Here is a 21070-nt window from a genome sequence, read left to right as displayed (position 1 = left end):
ATGCAAAATCTGGTATTTTATGGATTTTCTGATTTTAGCAAATTGCTAATAGTCTGTAGATCTTCCTTGAGTCAGTAAAGTAAAATAAAATCTTGAGATTTTCTCAAACTTGTTAATTTTTGCAGGAATCTGTTTTGCTAGTTGGATTCCTTTTATCATTTCCTTTCTGAAAATGTATACCGTCGTATTTAGTCAAATAGTCGCCCCCCCTCAAATAAACCCCCACCACTTTTTTCAACCAAGATGTTTCAAAAATGCCGATAAATTATTTCCATGCTATCTTGTGTAGTAAGCTTACCAAGTTGTTAGTTGCCCACATGGTCGATAATAGCGTCAATAGGCCTAATTGGTGATAATCTGGATTGGAAACCCGGAAGTGAACCAGAAGTCGGTGTTTCTAGTTCATAGTTCGTCATTTTAGCGTGAATTTTAAGTTGACCTTGAATAAACGACCCCCTTGGGGAAAATGTAACGCCCCCGGGGGTGTTTATTTGACAAAATACGGTACTTTTATATACTTCTCATCATTACATTAGAGAGACAATAAAAGTAATATCTAAATTACTGACTCCAGGAAGGTAAACAGACTATAATAGTGCCGTTGATGTTAAACATTTTCTGAATATTTTGCATGTAGTTGTACTCATATTATTTGTTCCTTTGTGTTTTCACTCTACAGGATATGTGTACGTCCTCTTTGAATCTGAGAAATCAGTGAAGGCCTTACTGCAGAATTGCACCCATGACTTCAGTATCGGCGGAGAATACTATTATAAGATCACAAGCAGACGTATGAGGTGCAAGGAGGTACATGTGCAAGTTAGTTTTGGCTCAAAAGCATTTTTATCTTTCTTTTATAATTATATATTATATTAGTAAGGTTTTGCAAGTTTGCTCGTAGAAGTAAGACTCGATCATCAGTTTTTGATGCAGTGGAGTAACGGTTAAGAGCTCCACCCCCGATTTGAACCATTGCCCCCCCAATGAGTTCAAATTTGAATAAATTTCTTGTGCCAAATGACTTTCTGGTACAGCATAAAAAAACTCACAATCAACTTCAAGGCTTTAAGGGAGTCTCCTGTAATCATAACATTATGCCTTATATGTTAGAAAAATAGTTATCAAGCACGAATCACATGGTTTTATTTAAAACAAACTCATGGGCACCCACATGTCAAAAAGCCACTGTTGTATGTAGTTCCATACTACGCCATATACTGTTTTGGCAAATAAATACGTTTGATCAGGTCTTCATGCATCACATATTCATGAGGTTGAATATCCCCTCTTTTTAGTCCCTTATTAAAACAAGACTTTAGCATCAGGTCACTTTATATTTGATGTGAGTGAAGGCTTTTTTTTTATACATGCTGATGGAATTGTGTATATCAAGCCTGCAATGCATTTAGATGGTAGAGAAGCAATTTATATACCTGCTTAAAAATGCTTAAAATAGACTGAATTGTCTTGATTCCGGAAGTGTATTTCTAACTAATCATTAGCTAGTGCATCAAAGCCATTTTCTGGGGGTATTTCCCCCTGAAATGTTTTCACATGACACCAATTTCAAATATTTGTGTTTCCTTATAATTAATCAATTTTGAATTTCAGATATAAACCGACACACAAAATAAAAGAGTTTATTGTTAGCTGAGAAGTGTGCGGAAAGTGTGAATATTAATGACTGTATAAATTACTGCTTTAATATCAGCATTTTATAAATAGATATTAAGCATGGAATGCAGGTGCTGTTGTGTTATAAAACAATAGAATTTAAAATTAACTGAAATATGAGGGGATGCAAACCTGATCATGTACAAGAATTTATTACTAGGTTTATTTACATATTCCAGTACTGCACAATGAACGTTAGCCTACTTAATAGCCCCTTTTGAAAATGCATAAATTTCATAAAATTATGGTCAGTAGATTTAATTTCATCAAAGATATAGTTTTGTACGAGTATTCAACAAAATATAAAAACAAGATAGTAGATAGTGAGAATGATGCCAGCAGTAGGATGTACATACATAATAATATTGGTTTTTTTCTGAGGCTATTTGTAAAAGCTGACAATATGACACAGCTGGTATAAACTGCTTGTCATTTTATCTACTCTTAACCCTTATCAAGCGAATGATAAAACAAGCTCCAAAATGTGTTAAAATGACAAAATAAATTCTTTTCCTACAGTCATGAGGATGGTTGAGATGACTTTACAATTTAGCAGAGATGTTAATTTTCTAGAAGTGGATAACGTTTTTCAGGAAATCCGTTTTCAGTTGAAAGCATTAAAAATGTGAAATTTTGGTAACCATTTGTACATTTTTGCATTGCTCATTAAGGAATATGAGAATATTAAAATTGCACAAAAATGTTAATATTAGCATATTGCAGCTACAATGTTAATTATTCTGGAGCTGAAGAGGAGGGCCCCTAGACCTAAGTGGAATGTTTCCCACTGCTCGCAGTGCTCGGTCACAAGAGGGATTTCCAGGAAATTGATGGACTCTCTTGCATCTGATTTTGTGGTGTTATGAAAATATTTAGAACCTGGATTTAGAATACCAATAAATTCCCTCATATTTGTCTGTATTATTGTTGTAAAAATGTCCTAATAAATGCCCCCCTTTTTGGAAAATTCCACACTCGGGGTGTTTAATACGGTAGTGATAACTGCCTTTGTTACCAAAAAGAATTTTTTTTAGCTCAATACCATCATATCGCTTATTGTCAATATTATCAAAATCATTGAATGTCATGTTGTGATCATCAGAAATAGCAAAACTATATTGCATTCAAATTGCTAAAATGGATACTGATGGTGCTTTCAGTGTTCCCTGGCAGCTCAGCAGACCCCAATTAGTTGTTTTGTTTCAATTTTGTTGTTTGCCAGATGAATAAAATAAAAATAAAATAAAATAAAAATAAAATGGTGTTATTGTTTAATCTTGATATTGCCTCTTGAGAAATTTTTGTTTCTAAGAATTCCATTGTCCATAGGTGATGCATCAATCACATCAAATCATGGCAGTTGTCTACCAAATTAAAAGAAATGTATTTTTTGCTTTAAAATAGCATCTCACACAATGACGTCGGATGTTAAAATATTGATTTTATCAGCACAAATTCTGAAATTTTTATTCATACATTTTCTTTATTAACTTAAAATGGGTTTCTTACTGCTGTTTTAATGTGATTGGCAAAACTGGCTACATGTATACCTAGAGTTAAAGGTGGACATAAATATTGGGTCTTTTTGAACATAGAATGTAAACATTTCTCATCTTTTGCTTATGTCAAGTTTAACCTGATAGTATTTTGCTGTAAACCTTTGATGAGAGCATACATCTGTACAGGTACCAACATGCATAGTCAGTGTGCTTTACGCGTCATACGAATTGTTAATTCTGCCAAGATACGTGTTGCGAGTCCCACTTTGTCAACATTGCGGAAGTATGCTCTCATTTAAGGTTTAAAGCAATTTACTCTAGTCCAACCCCCATTGTGATGAAGGATTAATATTGAAACCAATACGTGGATTGAAAGCGTTGACTTTGCGAGGACTTGGAATAACTACATATAGTATTAGTAATACCAACAAACAGACCCAGAAAAACAGGACTTTTGGACTGAAAAGTTGTCGTAATTTTTCTGATCATCAGAAATATGCGTGTGGGTTTTTTTTGGGGTGGGGGTGTGTGATTCAATTGGTTTACTACTTTGACTGTTTCAATGCTAGTTATTCCACTGAAAATCTGATAATCCTCGTGTATTAACCACCGTTTGGTTTGGGGAATAATAATACAACGTACATTTCATCATTGGGCAGGAAAATCCTATGTGCCATTGGCCCCTGAACATGTTTAAAGCCAGGGTTTAAAGCAAAACCTTCTATGTAACTGGTTGGCAGTTTTGTTTTAAACATGTTCAGGGGCCACAGGAGGTGTTTTCCTGCCCAACGACGATTTGGAAAGGCTGGTCAGTTTGTGAATTTCATATCCCCCAGTTGTCTTGCTTAATATGATTTATAAATAAATTTGAATTTTATTTTCTCCAGGTCCAAGTCATTCCCTGGGTTCTAAGTGACAGCAACTATGTGCGCTCTCCATCTCAGAGATTGGATCCCGACAAGACAGTATTTGTAGGCGCCCTCCATGGCATGCTTAATGCAGAGGGGCTTGCGCATATTATGAATGATCTGTTCGGTGGAGTGGTGTATGCTGGGATTGATACAGATAAACACAAGTATCCCATTGGTAAGTATGTGTGGGGATAAGTGCTCTTCAATGCTAGGGTCCCCCATGGAAATTTAAACACTGATCATGAAAGGGGTCAAAGTGTTAAATCCGTTTTATGGGTTTAAGGTAAATGCAGCCTAAGTAAAAATTGAGAAATTATGTGTAATCATCTTCAAAAAGCTAAATAATGGATGTAAGCTTTTTATCATTGGACTAAAGCCGTCTCCGACCTTTTGTGTTATGGACTTATTGGACTATCAAAAGTGAACTGGATCTAGAGTATTCCTGCCACCGACTACAACAGACTTATTCGCCAACAGCCAAATTCCTTGTGCTTTGTATGCTGTGAATTCATGCATATTTATGAGGGCCAATCAATCGTGCATGTGTAACGAATCATGCCAGTGTTGCCTGCCTTTGCATTCACAATAGAGCATTGTGTGCCTTCACGTTTATGCAGAAGACTGTAAACGAGTGCTGCTGTGACTTAACCTGTTGGCGGATATTCTGTAGTATGCGATTCATGCCGCACAAAACATGGAACAAGTAAATATTAGGCAGGTTTTTGGTAAAAACTTTTGCACCAAAATCACATTCTCCTCAGACAAACCTGTACACCGTAAGTGTAGTGTATGGTGCATAAAAGTCCGCTTTTTCTAAAAAGAGTGAAATATCTAACAATAATACCAAAAAATGTCTTGATTTTGGTTTGGTGGAGACATAGGATTCTAAAATTATCAAGACCCAATAATAAAGCTTCGCCAATAGTCTAGATTGTGAAATGATTTTTGACAGAATTGTCTGAGAGCTGAAAAAATAAGGAAATATTGCTACAAAAATGATGAAAATTAGCATGTGTTCCAGATTTTTTGATAACACCTTCTTTTTAACGAGAAACCTTAAAATGCAACTCTCTGGACCAGTACATCCCATACCCAAAGACCCCCTATCTGTACACATATGACAGCTTATACATATACATGTGCATTTTGATGAGACAGCAGCTGAAAAGAGTATCCCATCATGCATTGCAGTCTATCTACTTGCTCCATAGCAAATACATACAAAACATAAACAAGAGCCGCTTAAATATTGAGAGCTATGGATACATGTAGTTTCACAATACTTAAGAGATCATATTTTTTCAAACAAAAGTCTAAGCTTCCCTGATATAAGCGAGTAATTGAAAGTTGAAGTAAGGGATTTGGTGTACACTTTCTATGGCATGTGCAGTTCTACTATTGTACTGCAGGGCATGATGGGATACACCTATCAGCTGCTGTGGTGTTGACTTGGCAATCTGAGCGGGTTTATAGTAAGTGGTAGGGAAACAAAAATTATCATATCAAATGGGCAACTGAATTAACTAAACACCTAGTCCGCATATCTGATTGACATTTACAATGGAAACAATATCTGTGTAGCAAATAAGGAAATTGTTAACATTTCTAAGATGAAAATATTTTTGAAAGATAAAAATGCAGTATCAAAATAGCATAGTGCTTTAGGCTTCCTTGGAAAATGTTTTTTGGTGTTTTTTTTTTCATTTTAAAAGTTGTTTAACATGTTTAATGCAGTCCAGTAAAGAAAACATGTTGTGTAAAGTACGTAGGTGCCATCAAGTTATGGGCCTGAAAGATGGAAGCCCGGGGACAAAGCTAATCGCATCTGGGCTGACGATATAGATAGGAGGACACACCAATTAATGCTGAAATGTCTTTGTTTACAGATCAAAATTAACTGTCATAATCTTTTGGCAACAGATTTGAGGTAAAATGGTTGTCCTCATTAGGGGTGGCGTGTTGCCTGAGCTATGGGGTAATATATGACGACTTGGGGTTGGAAATTATCCACTGCAAAGTTCATTTCCCATGGGTTTTATGTGTACAATTAAATTTCAATGTACTATTACCCCGGTATATCCTGAGATGTGTGATCCATGTCATTAAAAATATATATACAGAGAAGAAACATTCAATTCCAGTGATATTACAGAAATTGCAAGAAGCAGTAAGAAATGATCTTGGGTGGTCATCAACTCATCATGGTCAGAATTTTAATGTAATATTATTAATTTGGTAGAAGTGACATAATTAATCGGATTAACTACCATAGCAATAGATTTTTGAATATATCGCCCGGCACTACAACGTTCATGCGATACCTATGCATTGAACCATAGATGTCAAAGAACTGGGATAAAGACCTAGATTGTAATTCTATAGAATATTCATTATGCTGATCACTCGCACCTGTAAGGTTAGTATCTTTGAAAAGAATGGTATTGTTTTCAATCTATGATTGCAGACTATTGCTATGGTAGTCAATCCGATTATTACATCACTTCTACGGCGAATATGCACAAATATCTTTTTCTGGAAAAGCACACATTTAAATTTTATACTTCGTATTCTTCCAGGATCGGGACGTGTGACCTTCAACAATTCCAAGAGCTTCATGAAAGCTGTATCTGCAGCCTTTGTTGAAATCAAGACAGCAAAATTCACAAAGAAGGTAAGCTTTGGTTATTGTTGGACCATTGTCAAGATAGAGGTCCTGGATTCAACCCCTTAAGCCCGATTCAAATTTGCCACGGTTGTATTGCAAAGAGATGCTATAGTGTATCTCGTCTCAAGTTTCATCATGTGTATATAGATGAGGTGACCTCAATGTTTATCAACAAAGGTAAGGGACTGGTAATATCGATATGCTTGAGTGAACACAATGCAACCACTACACTGTTCAATGGCCTTATTGTGATGTGGCGGGAGTTTTAAAAGCACCAGCCCTGAACAAAATATGATGCGCGCACAATGCCAGGCAAAAAACAATGGAAATTGTGATGATGCGTGCGCATACTGCCAGGCATTGACGTCAGAAATCAACTCATCTATTATACCCCATAGGATAGGTTAGCGCATGCGATTCAAATGTGCAACATGGCATTACTCTCAACTTGAATATGAAAGCAAAAATTGGCATCCATGAATTGGAGTATGAATTGCTCCAGTCTACCCTAGCACTACTTTCGGGCTCTGTTGCTATTAGTATACTATCCAGAGAGGTTGCTGACGCGCTCGAATGAACGCCTCGCACTACGCGCTTGGTTCCTTGCACTCGCTAAGTCTGTGAGGGCCACAGACTGCGGCTAGTCTACCCTTGTAATCTGCTGATCACTTTGTTTCATCTATAATCAGGTTAAATTTCACCATTGCAAAGAAATTTTTAAAAGTATAAACCCGATATTTTTCAGCCATTGACAGCTGAAAAATTTCATATGATAAATATTTCAATAAAACAATGAAAATGTAATTCAGAAATCCCAAGTCATGGTGACATATTGAGTTAAAATGCAACACATTACAATTCATTGGTTAATGGGAGTTATTTTGGTTTGATCTGTCACCAGCTGTTTTGAAGCTTTCTCATCCATTTCAAATTGGTTTTCTATTTTTATAACATATTCACTTCTTGTTGCTATGATGCAAACTGAACCTATTTGTTGATAAGAATAAGTTGTAATTAAAGGGGCATTCTGTGATCCATAGCCTCCCCCCAAGAAGTTGAGATTTTTATACCACTTGAAACCTGGCTAGCTTGGCCAAAAAATTGTCAAATTTGTATGTCAGTTCTGTTTATATTACAGATAATATACATAATTATGAATAACTCTTCAAACGCAAATAATGGGAATACACTTTTATCGTGGATATCTACTCAAACATACCATAAAGAGGGTGCTAGAATCACAAAATACTCCTTTGAAAACAAAATAGTATTGTCCATTTTATAAGCTACAGCAAAGTAAAATGTACTTCAAGGGAGAGAGACCAGTTATATGTATTACTAAAGAACCTGCTAAAAACTACAAAAGAAAGTGAATGTGCCTAATGACTGTAATATTTTGAATATTTTATATTTTATCTATCAACAGCAGCACAACAAATAACAACTAGTTTTCTATTTTTCTGCAGTTGCTATTTATTAGAATCTAATCTAAATCGGAGTAGTCAATTTGCAATTAATACTTTCTTCCCTATCTTATCTGATATGAGAAAATGACTTTAACCAAGACTCGAACCAGTAATCTAGGGACTATATTAATGCTATAATTGTTTGCAGCTAGTAGTAACACTGATTATGAATATCATACCAAACCTCTGGTGCAAAAAGAACCAAAATCAACTAGACATAGCTGTGGTCTAAGACAACGAACACATCCGTGCTGTGACCCCCTATGACCTTAATGTCACGGCTGTGTAATTCTCACAAAATCATCTTGCAAGAATCAAGATCATGAATTTTTATTGTGGCAAAACTAAGTTTAGGAGAATCAGTCTCAGATCCTCATTGAATTTGCAGCCCTGAAATCTTGGTGAATGATACTGTCAGTGTCTTCTAACAAGGTATTGTGCTGTAGGCTGAAGAGCAGTGAAAAGGTGAAAACAAGCAAATGTCATATCTATGTAAAAAAAATGCTCATTTTTATCACATAACGCTTGCAATTTGATATTGTCCAAAATATTTGTAAACTTGTAGTGCGTCATACAACTGATCTATTGTGGTATATATTTGATATGCAATAGATAAATTTGTTTGTATACATAATAAAATCAAAGATAAAAGGAATCTGTCTTGCAATCTCATGAATCTGACCTTAGATTACCTTAAGTCTTAAGACCATAACAAGATTGAATCTAGCGATAAAAATGCTGCAGCGTCTTGCTGATGTAATGGCGCATGAGCACAATTAAAGGAGCATTCAGTGATCCCAGCGAAAGTGTAAAAAATTGTTTATAAATTGCCCAAATTTCATTAAAATTGTCAATTATCAATTTTTGAAATGAAACATAGAAAAAGGTAGAGAAATCACAGATTCCTGTAAAATGTCTGATTTTGTCTTTAATACACAACTTTCAGCTTAACCACTAGCAGGCTATGTTAGCACATCTATGACACTAACAAAGCTAGTGCCAAAATCTGAATGTTGATTAGTTTTACGATCCTGCGGATGAGCAAATCACTGAATGGGTCTTTAAGAGCAGTTGGGGAGAAGATATTTTTTCAATTTCTCAGAATCGGGGAAAATGCTTATACAGTGGAAACTCATTATAACGAAGTTGTCAGGGACAGAGAAATTAGTTCTTTATATCCAAATTTCGTTATATCAGGGTTGTAAAAACAATAAATAACAAAAGAATTTTGTATCTTGGTTCTGGAAAAATACTTCTTTATAACAGGGTTTTTCTTGTATCAGATTTCGTTTTAATGAGGTTTTACTGTAGTACGTGACAGGTTTTGTTTAGAGAGTTAGGTAAGAGTCTAATGGAAAACTACTAATCCCAATTTTGGTGATGCATTATCTGTATGAAGAGTTGTCGAAATAGTGCTAACAATAAACAAACAAAACAACAACAATAATGCTGCCATGTACAAATGGGGTCTTTTGGTGAATGAACTTGAAAAAATCATGGGATTACACATAGGGGTGTGAGATGGCTGAATACGACACACTAAGGTCATATCTGCCAACCCAAGTAAAAATGCAGTAACTGCATTGGTCAATTATCAGCTGATACTTTGTGTTGCAGATTGACTCAAACATCTGCCCAAAGAGAAATGCAGTATTATTCAGGGATGTAAGTTTTCAGGATTAATCAGGATTTCATGATTTTTTGCTCTCCAAATTTCTACATTTTAATATTTTCAGCCCAATTTGGGGCCCTTTATTCCAAATTCACACACTGTACTTTAATCCAATTTGTCTCCTGGATTTCCCAATTTTTTATCAGGCCTAGAGTATTTACTTGTACATTCTAAATGTTTACACTGTTCAATAACACTTGCCTCCAAAATTCCAAACACAGAATCTGTACACTGTTCATTGACAGGTACTGTATAAGATAAGCAAGAAATAGTGATCCATCTTTACAAACAAAACTTAACAACTTGTTACCTTCTTTATTCTCCCATTCCAGGTCCAAATTGACCCCTACTTGGAAGACTCCCTCTGTAGTCTCTGTCACACCCAGGCCGGGCCATTCTTCTGCCGTGAACAGACATGCTTCAAGTACTTCTGTCGTTCATGCTGGCTGTGGCAGCACTCTCTCGCGCAACTACGTGAGCACAAACCACTGATGCGTAACAGTAAGAGCAAATCTGACCACGACTCGTATAATGAAGTATGAGGGCGATATTTGAATTGCTAATTCAAGAAGACATTTGAACACTTCAGATGGTGTTGCTGGAAGTTCACCAGATGAATCCTGATGTTGAAGAAGACGGAACTCGATGGAATCAACCTGCCGGCTGGTATGCAAGAAGATACCAGGTCGTGATTAGTTACCATAGCAACACTACACAGAAGAAAGTAATGAAAGTGTAGTGTTTTTAGCACCCACAAATTGCTTTGGGTGAATTTATAAGGTTTGTATAATTCTATTTTTCTCTATTTGTCAGGAACAAGTTAGAATAATGCTTCTGTCAGCTTTGAATACCAATTTGCACATTTTAATTATGTTTTCTGATTACATGAAATTGAATGGTAATTCTTCTAATTCACTTTTCATATATATGCGCATTTACAATTTACAAGTACTACCAGCCTTTGTAATAATTGTTACCATAATAAATCTGTCAGTTTTTGTCAGGTTGTTCCACGGTGGATGAAGGTGTTTGCAGTTCACTTGTCTCTTTAATATAGAGGGAGGCATCATTGTCTTCCATGCTCTGATATCAATACATGCTAATAGGTATAAGCAGCTGAAATCTGGTATCGGCAGCTGAAATCTGGTATTTTTAAGTAGTGTGTGCAACTGTGCATTGATGTTGTCGCATGGAGGACATTTATATAACATTTAGGTTTTAAAAAGAATACAAATCTCATTTGCGATGGCATGGTTCAATCTCCATTTAACAGCTCAAACTTTTGACCTCTATGAGTTTTTGTACCCAATTATCCCAATGCGATCCAAAGGTCCTACATTGAATGTAGAAGCATATTGGGGTTAAGGAACTGTGTCTTCACAGATGTCATGATTGAGAATCCATGTGTCTTTGGCCCTTGAACATGTTTAAAACAAAATTGCAAATAGATTACAAAGGAGGTTTTGCTTTAAACATGTTCAGGGGCCAAAGACACTAGGAGGTTTTTCCTGCCCATGTTTGAGATGTTAGTGTGATAAGTATCTCTCCTGGAGAATAGTCTGCACTGATCAAAGGCATTCCGGACAATTGACTCGCATGTCAGTTGTAAACATTACACACAGTTTTCCTCACAACATTTGCACATGATAGTGTGTCTTGGAGATATGTGAATAAATGTGGTAATTAATGGCAAGGCATTTGTATTGATGTGGCAAGAAAATGTCAAAGTCGAACACCTTTGATCAGTACTGCATTTAACACATTTAACGAAAAAGAACTTGAGCAATGATATGCTTTTTAAAAATAATACCTGCACATCATATTAAACCCTTGTATAACTAATTGCACGACTTAAGGGTATCTGCTGAAACCACATAAACATTGTTTGGTCAAATCCATTATTTGGTTGTGATGTTGGACTGATTATAAAACATAATTGGTCAATCACTTGGGTAAATGGTCATGTCACCCAGAGTATGCTAAATGCAAATGCGACACTTTATTGCATAGTGATTGATATTTAGCAGCTTGGTTATTTCAGTAGTCTTGTAATCTAGTAGCTAGTAGTGTGAATTACAATGAACACATTTGAAAAATAGATTGCAAAGCTCTTAAGCTGCTTGGAATATAACCAACTCCATGACAAGTCCATGTGAATACCATTGCAAGTACACATGCATTGGTGTCATTGCACTGAGGAAGGCAAATAGGGAATATGATAACTCACAAATACATGAGATTGAAACCATATTTTGCTTAAATCTATACTTAAGATATCCACCTGGGAAAGAAATTGTACGGACAAAGGCCAAGAAACCGCTATTTGGTATCAAAAAATATTATGGTAGCTACCTGTTGTATGTACTTGTATTTTGAAATGCATTTTAGACCTGAAATTTGTTCTGGCAAGATGGAAACCAGGGCATCTGGATTTTTAAAAAAAATTGGGGAATATCTAACCCTTAACTTGTACACATTCTGTAAAATATGCTAACTTGAAGACTAGATAGAGATGGGGAGAATACATAGCATCTCTTTTTAAAATGCAGCCAAAGATTTTATTCATAAATCATTGTATCATTTACACAAAGTGACCTTTTGCCAGACAATATAACAGGTCCGGCATTATAATAATTGTATATGAAAAGTGCAAGCTATAAAATCATATTGAATTATTTATGAATCAAAGCGTGTCTTATTACAGCTGATAACAATATTTTACATGTTGAAAATATAGTAGTATCTTTTGTACAAAATTGTTACTATTTTCACCAACTTTTTGCAATTGCGACTTTTGACCGCCACTTATTTACCTACTTTGGCGAATATGCCTATATGCTTTTATCCACATGGCTGTGTAAGAAATGGTTTTTTTTTGTAGTTAAGTCAAGATTTGTATTAAACTTTATCTTTTTTATATAATTAAAATGTACAGGGCTATGTATTGTAAAAGCCTATTTTAGATACTGAGTGATATCTGGGTGATACCCAATGCCAAAATGCCTCCTTACTTTTGTACATTTGTTTTAGTGATGTAGAGGATTGTAAAGATCTTTAGAAGGATGTTAAAGGAATGGAAAAGAAGGAAAAAGATCCAATGAAAAGGGAATTAAGTGTGAGAAAATTGAAAGATTAATAAAGTAAGCTTAAAAAGAATATTTGTACGTTGTGTGTGACAACATCGAAATACATGTATTATCTAAAAAATATACTTAACAAGTGTCTAATTACACAAATGATATATTTGATATATAAGTAAAACTTATTTGATTACAAGTAAAACTTATCAAAATAAATGTTCAAATAAAAAATAAATGTTTTGAATTTTCTATACAAATACAATTCCAAAATAGAATGCATTTTCCCCCATTTTTCATAGGATTTTCTGTTCTTTATAATCGTACATAATTATGTGAGTATTATTGCAATTCCTTCTACTATTCCTTTGAGGCCTTAATTGCTCTATTTTTAACTATCGGACTGAGTGAATGTGCAGTTGTTTTTTATCACAAAAAATGCACTAACTTCTGGCTGTTTTTGGTTTCAGATTGCCATCTCCTTACTATTTCATTGCTCATATCAAAACTGAAACAGAATTGTGTTATCCCGTGTGAAATAAAATATGACATGTTCACAATGGTTTGTTCCAGTTGACATCCATACACTCCCTATGGAAGACATGACCTTAATCTCCCACACAGGAGTGTAGATTTCAAATGGAATCACCCATTCGGTAACCCCATTTGAAATTTCAACTTTAATAGTCTAATTTCCAACTGTAATAGTCTAATTTCCACTTTACATTAAAAGCTACTTTCCTTGGACAATATTATGAAGTGAACTGAAGGTGAAATTTTGCAGTCAACTCTGGAAAATTAATTAAAATTAAAATTAAAAAATACATATGAAGCCAAAAACTGCAAACCCATCACACCAAATTGCAAGTGCACATTCTTTCAGTCCATATTTTAACCATATTTAGTGCAGCCCGTATACATGGCCGGGGTATATCCCCCGTGTACATAACATTATTGCTTGTGGTCACTCCACATAAAAGCTGTAGATACGCAGCAGCTAATTTTATCCTTGGACCATGCTTTATTTTGCAAATATTTTTGTACCCAGATGCTTGTACATTGCATAGTACATACAGAATATTTTAAAACTTAAAAGTGGTACTGAAAGTAATTGTCAGAAATTATGCTCTGACCACACCCATATTAGCCACACTTGCAGTTCCGCCATTATGCACTATATGCTTGGGGAGAGCCTCGAACTGGCAGCATACATGAAAGGAAGAATTACGTAACCTTACACATAATGTTATGACTGGTTCAATTCCCATTCATGTATGCTGCCAGTTCGAGGCTCTCCCCGCACATAGTGCATAATGGCGGAACCGTGCAAGTGGCGAATAGATCCTTGTATTAAAGGCACCATCCGTGATTGCAAAATCTGAAAATAATCAAAAATCAGATATTTGCATCTTTGTAAGATCTGTAAGTTAAGCTAAATAAGGATCACATTTGAAATTTCCATGAATATTAAGGTCCCCATTGGTACGGACATTTACAGCAAGCTGATACACAATATTCAACACAGATGTTTTCTTGCATTTTTGTCAAATTTGTCATATGAAAATAATGTGAATATAGCTATTCATACAAAATTCAAATATGTTTAAGGTTTTCACAAGAGTCACTGATTGTGCCTTTAATAGCATAACCAATCGCCGCTGTGTACGTAGTCCTAATCTATAGAGATGTGCATTTATACAATTTGATTGTTTCCCATAATGCATCTCTAGACTTGATGGAAGAGTTGGGGTCAATATGATATTGCAATTGAAAGATCCGTAACTGACCCCACCCAGCTTGATGGTTACAAATATCACAAGGCTGAATATTGTTGATAGTTTGACTCGACTGCAGTATACATGTATAGAGCAACATTTTGCAAGTGGGCTAGATATTATACCAAATTTGTAATTTTAGAAAATGCTAATTGTCAGATTGGACACAATTGCATCTATGGTGATGAAAGACTATGTGCAACACATATTAACCAATGACATAATTCAGTACTGGTCATGTGATGTTCATTAACCAATCAAAGTTTAACAAAGTTTTATTGATAGTACTAGATAGAATACAGATATTTACCTTTCATATTTACAGTATCTATAGTAGAAAGTATTTTGTATTGATGCTAGGAAGATGAGATGAAGTTGAGATAAAGCTTACGAAGTAGGCATTAGGGACCGTTCACAAACACTTGTAAGGGGGGCCTGATGCAAACAAATTTCATGGCGAAAATTTTTCGGGGCCCCCCTTTACAGATCTCAAAATTTTCAGGGCCCCCCTTTTTGACATGAAAATTATAGGTCAACCCCATAGAAAAGCATACAAACTTAATTTTTCCAGGAAAATTTGTGGTATTTTTTTTTTCAGGGCCCCCACTTAGGAGGGTCAAAAATTTTCAGGCCCCCCTTTTTGCCACAGGCTCCCCATTTTGCGTCAGGCCCCCCTTTTTGCATCAGGCCCCCCTTTTTTGCATCAGGCCCCCCCTTACAAGTGTTTGTGAACGGTCCCTTAGTATAGTGAGTCGGTATTGGAATAGGTTTATAGAATGAGTTCATAAAATGTTGATTGTACACTGGAATGACACCCTGCTTGACTTTCCCAGCATTTATAATAACACTCAAAATGTATAATAGTTGTTTTCACTTTCTAAAGAAAACAAGTTGTGTTAAAACATGGTTACCAGTTTCCATGGTAACTTGAGTTACCATGATGAAGTTATGTGTGCTGGTTACCATGGTTTTGCTGTGATGGGTATGTATTTGGTTTTAGGTAACAACAATTAAAGAGCCACTATTTTTGCAAAATATGACATGCGTGCCTTTTTGATAGAAATAATATTTTACCAGCTTATTACAGGTTAACTGCTGCCATAGTAATATGTGAGGTCCATGAACTTTATCTGCAGTAGGAGTTTGTCACTCTTTTCAGTGTTAAAAAGTAAAAAATGACTGTGCCTTGTTTCTTGGTTGTATAATTCAGTACTTTTTTCTATAAAACAATGTTTACTATGTAGCCGAGGCCAAAATTATAGTTCATATATGAATATTTTGTATTTTGAAATATAAGTATTTTCATCTGGAATACCTAGTATTTTGATTGGTATGAGGTATGAAATACAAATGCTATTTTACTAAGATTGATAAATTGTAGTGTATTGTCGTAAAAGTGACGTATGTACGAAGTCTGCTGGTTCACAAGAATTGCCTTAAATGAACAATGACAAGAATTTTATGTTTTAATGAACGCAAGCCATTTTATACTTATTAAAATAATGGGATTGGGATACTTTATAAATTTTATTTGATATTTAAAACAATCATAAAACTTAATGAAAATGATTCCAATGTGATTAAAGTCTAATCACCGTTTTCTTTTTATTTCAGAATATTCAGGGAGGGCTTTTGTTTTGTTATTTTACCATTTTTGAATGAAAAAAAGTTAATTGAAAATTTGATTACAAATTTAATATTTTGATTTTTGTTGATTTCAGCGAGATCAAAGGGAGGGCTTTTGTTTTGCAGTTTTTAACGTAAAAAAAAATTATGAAATAAAATCTACAGACTTGTAGGTGAGGTTTTATGCCTTTTTAATAATCTTATTGGCAGGGATCACGGAAGTTTGTAAAATTAAAAAAAAAATGTGTTGTAATGTCAAGAATTATGGTAACTAAACTGTTGTGATGAAACAAGAATGCTGATTTGCAAAATGACGGAATTGACACTTGGACCGGAACTGACCTTGGAATTTGGACTGTTATTGCTTTGATATTTACGATAACATAAGAGCGATCAAAGTTTTAGCAGAATTTTCACTTTTTAGTATTATAAATGTTTTCAAATATTCACAAATTTTCCTGAATGTATGCACATATTTTGACTACGTTTTTGAATATATTTGGTGACCTTGGTTATATCACTGAAATACACTTTTACACTTAATAAAACAAATAAGGTTTGTAATTTGTAATACTTTTGATGCCTTTTACACACAAATTGGTAGCAATGTTGATGATGGTTCTACGACATTGATCTATTTTAAAACCAATTTCAATGTGTCAAATTTCATATTTCTCTATAGCTATGCATTTAAACTTAGTTGTAAATCTTTTCCGAGAATTTTTGTATTGGAGCATCTTTGCCATGGAACGGAATTCAAGTAGCATTTTTTTAAACTTATAGTGTGATAAGAGACCAAAGGATGTGTGCTGCACTTTTAGTAGTCTTTAGAAGAAAATAGAAACACTTAGCATCATTCACATAGCCACAGTCTAGTTTAATCATGTAGTATGAGGAACTGTGACACCTGTTGTGATATTACAATTTTCAGGGTTGACAGTTTGTTTTGATTTATAGAGTAGTGTGTTTCTAGTGAACTGTGCACTTTTAAAATGAGTGATTGTAGTGGTTTATTACTAACATTGTGATCTTTTAATGGGTAGAACTAGAGATTTAACTTTCATGAAAAAAATGATAATGAAAAAATAAAAAATAATTGTCCTGGATGTAGAACACATTGTGCACAGATAATAGGGTTGGCATTGTAGAAAACAAAATGGTATTTAGTTTTATACAATTTCTTAGAAGCTAGTTATTTCACTCTATGCTCAAGTGGTGTGTAAAATTAAGTTTTGAAAGAGCCTAATTTACCACTATATTATTTTGATGTGAATGAAGAAAAACAGTTAATCCTATAATTGGATAATCAAAATTAATATTATTGTATATGTTGATTAGTGCTTGGTAGTACATTGAATGTAAGTCTATGAAACCAAGCTTTTGTTTGTGTTATTTAAGAGAGAAAAAAATCTATTTTTTGAGTAAGTTTGTGTTTTGTCTTGTATTATGTGTGCAATATTTGTATGCTTTGATCTATAGCCAAAAGCTTATCATGTAGTAGTCTTAGACCTTTCTTCTTTCTATAAGCACTCTATGTTCCTATAATTTATCATTATCACATGTGAGCATTGAAAAAATAAAACATGCACAGCATAAGACATTTTGTGTGGACTTTGTTCTTTAAAGCTGTTGTGTATGTGAATAGCTTAGGCAGGATGGTATGAGGGAATTGAGTAAATAAGTAATTTATTAAAGGAGTATTAAAGCCTCTTTGTATGGTATCTTTCAGCAGATGGCCACGAAAAAGCAAATTCCCAAAATTTCAGTTACGTATGATTATTTGTATTACGTAGGCCGGGACGTAGGCTCCATGGGCCACTGTATTGTAATTTTGTTCTGTAAAGGGATCTGAAATGAGTGTTTTGAGCGTGTCGACAGTATTTTTTTGTGGGACATGAGAGCACATCAGACATATTGAATTGCATTCTGAATACGAAGAATGTCTTTCTGATATCGAATAATTTTCATTTTTTTAAATTCACGATATATTAAAAATTTTATGACAAATTATTAAAATTTGATATTTTTCACATTTTTGATATACGTGTACATCCATATCAAAACGATGCACTTGTTGGCTGCTACATGTGTCTCATTTTACAGAATAGCTAGGAATAAATACCAGACTTATCACAAGTGGAGGTCACCTCAAATCATACCGAAATCACTTGATTTAGGACTAAAGAACATATTCCTAAACATACTATGTGACTTGGGGATGATTTGAAGTGACCTCCACTTTAAGGTGGCTGTGTACTCTCAGACATGCATGTAGTAAAAGTGCAATAACTTTGTAATTATTCGGCATAAGACATATAAAAGTATACATTTTATAAAGGCAAGACATCAATAAATCTTAATATAAATACAGATTTGGGGTAAAAACAACAATTATGAAGAAAATCACAAAAAGGTGAGTTTTTGGCAATATTTGTTAGGTACATCATAACAAAAAAACACTCTTTCCATAATATTTTATTTTGTTTTTAGCTCAATCTTGAGGCTCCATTCCAAAAACGGTTTTTTTATTTTTTTGATATTGGCCTTAGTTTTTGAGATATTGACCATATAAGGCATCAAATTGAACTTTTAAAATTCACAAACGCCTATTTGCACAAAATGATGCCTAAAATCGGAAATAGACCAAAATATAAAAAATGAGAAAACCGTTTCTTGAGTCGATCATGCTTTTTACGATGATCATATTTGCTTACCTATAGATGCTGTATTTATTGAGTTATCGTGTACCTAAATCGTCATTTTACCGAGAAAATGAACATTGAAATAATGGTCGTTAAAGTTTAAAGTGGTCACATTTTGCCCTTTCATCGAATCTCACAGGAGAATGTGGCAGTTTTCGTTTTTCTACCTTATATTATGTGAACATCGGGTAAATCCACAGCCCGTTGAGAAGTTTGAGCGAAATCCATTCATAACTTGATATTCAAATCGAGGAAAAGAACTTGAAAAACCCACATTTTATCAGCTAAAGCGGAGCCATTTGACCACTTGAAATTAGTGTTTCCAAAGGATGCGCCACGCATGCAGATAAGCGTCGCGTATGCGTAGCGTATCTGTGCGTTAACAAATTGCGCGACACGTTAGCGCGACATGCGTTGTTGCTTGCAAGCGTGTCACCCCGCTGATACAACAAAGGTTTTCTCTCTTTTAAAATTGCAAACACGAATGAAATAGTGAAATAAAATCCATAAAATAAGCGCAGTTGGAGTTTATAAATCCGGATTTTCTTTCCTTGTATTTATAAAAACATAACAAAGTAACAAATATCAAAAAAGCTCAATTTTGCGAAAGAAACAACGTCTTGAGTACACAGCCGCGTTAAATGAGCCTGGTATTTATTCCTAGTTATTATGTGAAATGACAAGTGCATCATTTTGATATGGATGTACACATATAACAGTCCTCGAAGTAAATTTTATAAATCTAATGATAATATGATATATTCTTAAAGTGTATGTAGCTCGGAGGAAAAGCAGGCGATCAATTGAAAATTTTGACCTTTTATATTGAAGATATGGATTTTTTTCCCAAAAGACCTAATTTTTTTTTTTTATGTTTTGGGAAAAAAATCCATATCTTCAATACGAAAGGTCAAAATTTTCAATTGATCGTCGGCTTTTCATCCCACCTACATACACTTGAAGTATAAATCATCAGATTTATAAAGTTTACTTCCAGTACTGTTAAATATCAAAAATTTAATTTTTAATCATTTGCCATAAAATGTGTATTACATTGCGAATTTCAAAAGATCAAAATTATTTGATATCAGGACATTCTTCGTATTCAGAATGGAATTACATATGTCTGATGTGCTCTAATGTCCCACAATAAATACTGTCCAAACGTTCATACCCCATCCCTTAACAGAAAATAAATACAAATTTGCCAATCTGCAAGAAATTATTTGCACACAACAGGTGCAAGGTTTGAATGTATAAAAAACATCAAAGGTGGGGTGATGAGGCTGTGGATCACAAAATACCCCTTTAAGTGGTAAAATCACTTTGCATTTTTTGTCAATTTAATTCATCCTGGTTATGCTTTATGTAGCACTACTATCCGGCCCTGTTGCTTTATTTTATTATACTATCCAGAGAGGTTGCGTGCTCACGCCTTGTGCTTGATTCTCGCTGTTCGAGCTCGACATGTTCGCTAGGCCACATGCGGCTATCCACAATGATATGAGACTTGCCACTTCCAGGTTAAACAACTTTTAGCACCCTGGACCAATATTTAGTACCGTATTCGACCCAAAATATTTGAGTCAAAAATTCTTCTTCTTCCTGACTTTTTCGGATCTTTGACTTCCGATAGCAAAAAGCATGGGTCAAGTGTTAGGGTTAAGGAACCGGTTCTACCCATTTTTGCTGTGTTTGAAGTACTCGCGTATCACACCTGGCCATGAAAATAGACCCTTTTCATTGTTTTTTTGTACAAAGGTGATGTACAACTTGAAAAACAAGTGCCCCTGCTTGTTCTTGATAAATTAACTGTTCTGGTCTGATAATCCACTTAAGAATGACCCCTTGGAATGAAAACTGAGGGAAAGGACACTGTAGAATAAAACCCAAGTTACTGATCGAGCTTAATGACAAGATGGCGTCAAAACTGGAGAAATTGGTCTGAAAAACTTTCTGATAACTACAAGAAACCAGTCATAATAAACATGATAAAGGCAGAC

At 34.6% G+C, this 21070-nt stretch overlaps 1 protein-coding gene across 2 annotated transcripts in view; it reads left to right on the top strand.

The window, feature by feature from the left end:
* The window catches only part of LOC140142082 (uncharacterized), a 68314-nt gene extending 54682 nt beyond the window's left edge, over positions 1-13632 (top strand). The window contains exons 7-10 of one of the 2 annotated variants that reach the window (XM_072164034.1): positions 680-807; positions 4061-4259; positions 6661-6755; positions 10220-13632. In XM_072164034.1, coding sequence (XP_072020135.1) covers positions 680-807; positions 4061-4259; positions 6661-6755; positions 10220-10429 — 632 coding nt within the window. In that variant the 3' untranslated portion in view covers positions 10430-13632. Of the gene's footprint in view, positions 1-679; positions 820-4060; positions 4260-6660; positions 6756-10219 lie in introns of both variants that reach the window. The other variant, XM_072164033.1, reaches the window with a different exon arrangement.
* Positions 13633-21070: the final 7438 nt, after the last annotated feature.

This window comes from Amphiura filiformis, chromosome 20, assembly GCF_039555335.1.
Source record: "Amphiura filiformis chromosome 20, Afil_fr2py, whole genome shotgun sequence".
Taxonomy (NCBI): Eukaryota; Metazoa; Echinodermata; class Ophiuroidea; order Amphilepidida; family Amphiuridae; genus Amphiura; species Amphiura filiformis.
This window is presented reverse-complemented; position numbering and strand designations above follow the sequence as displayed.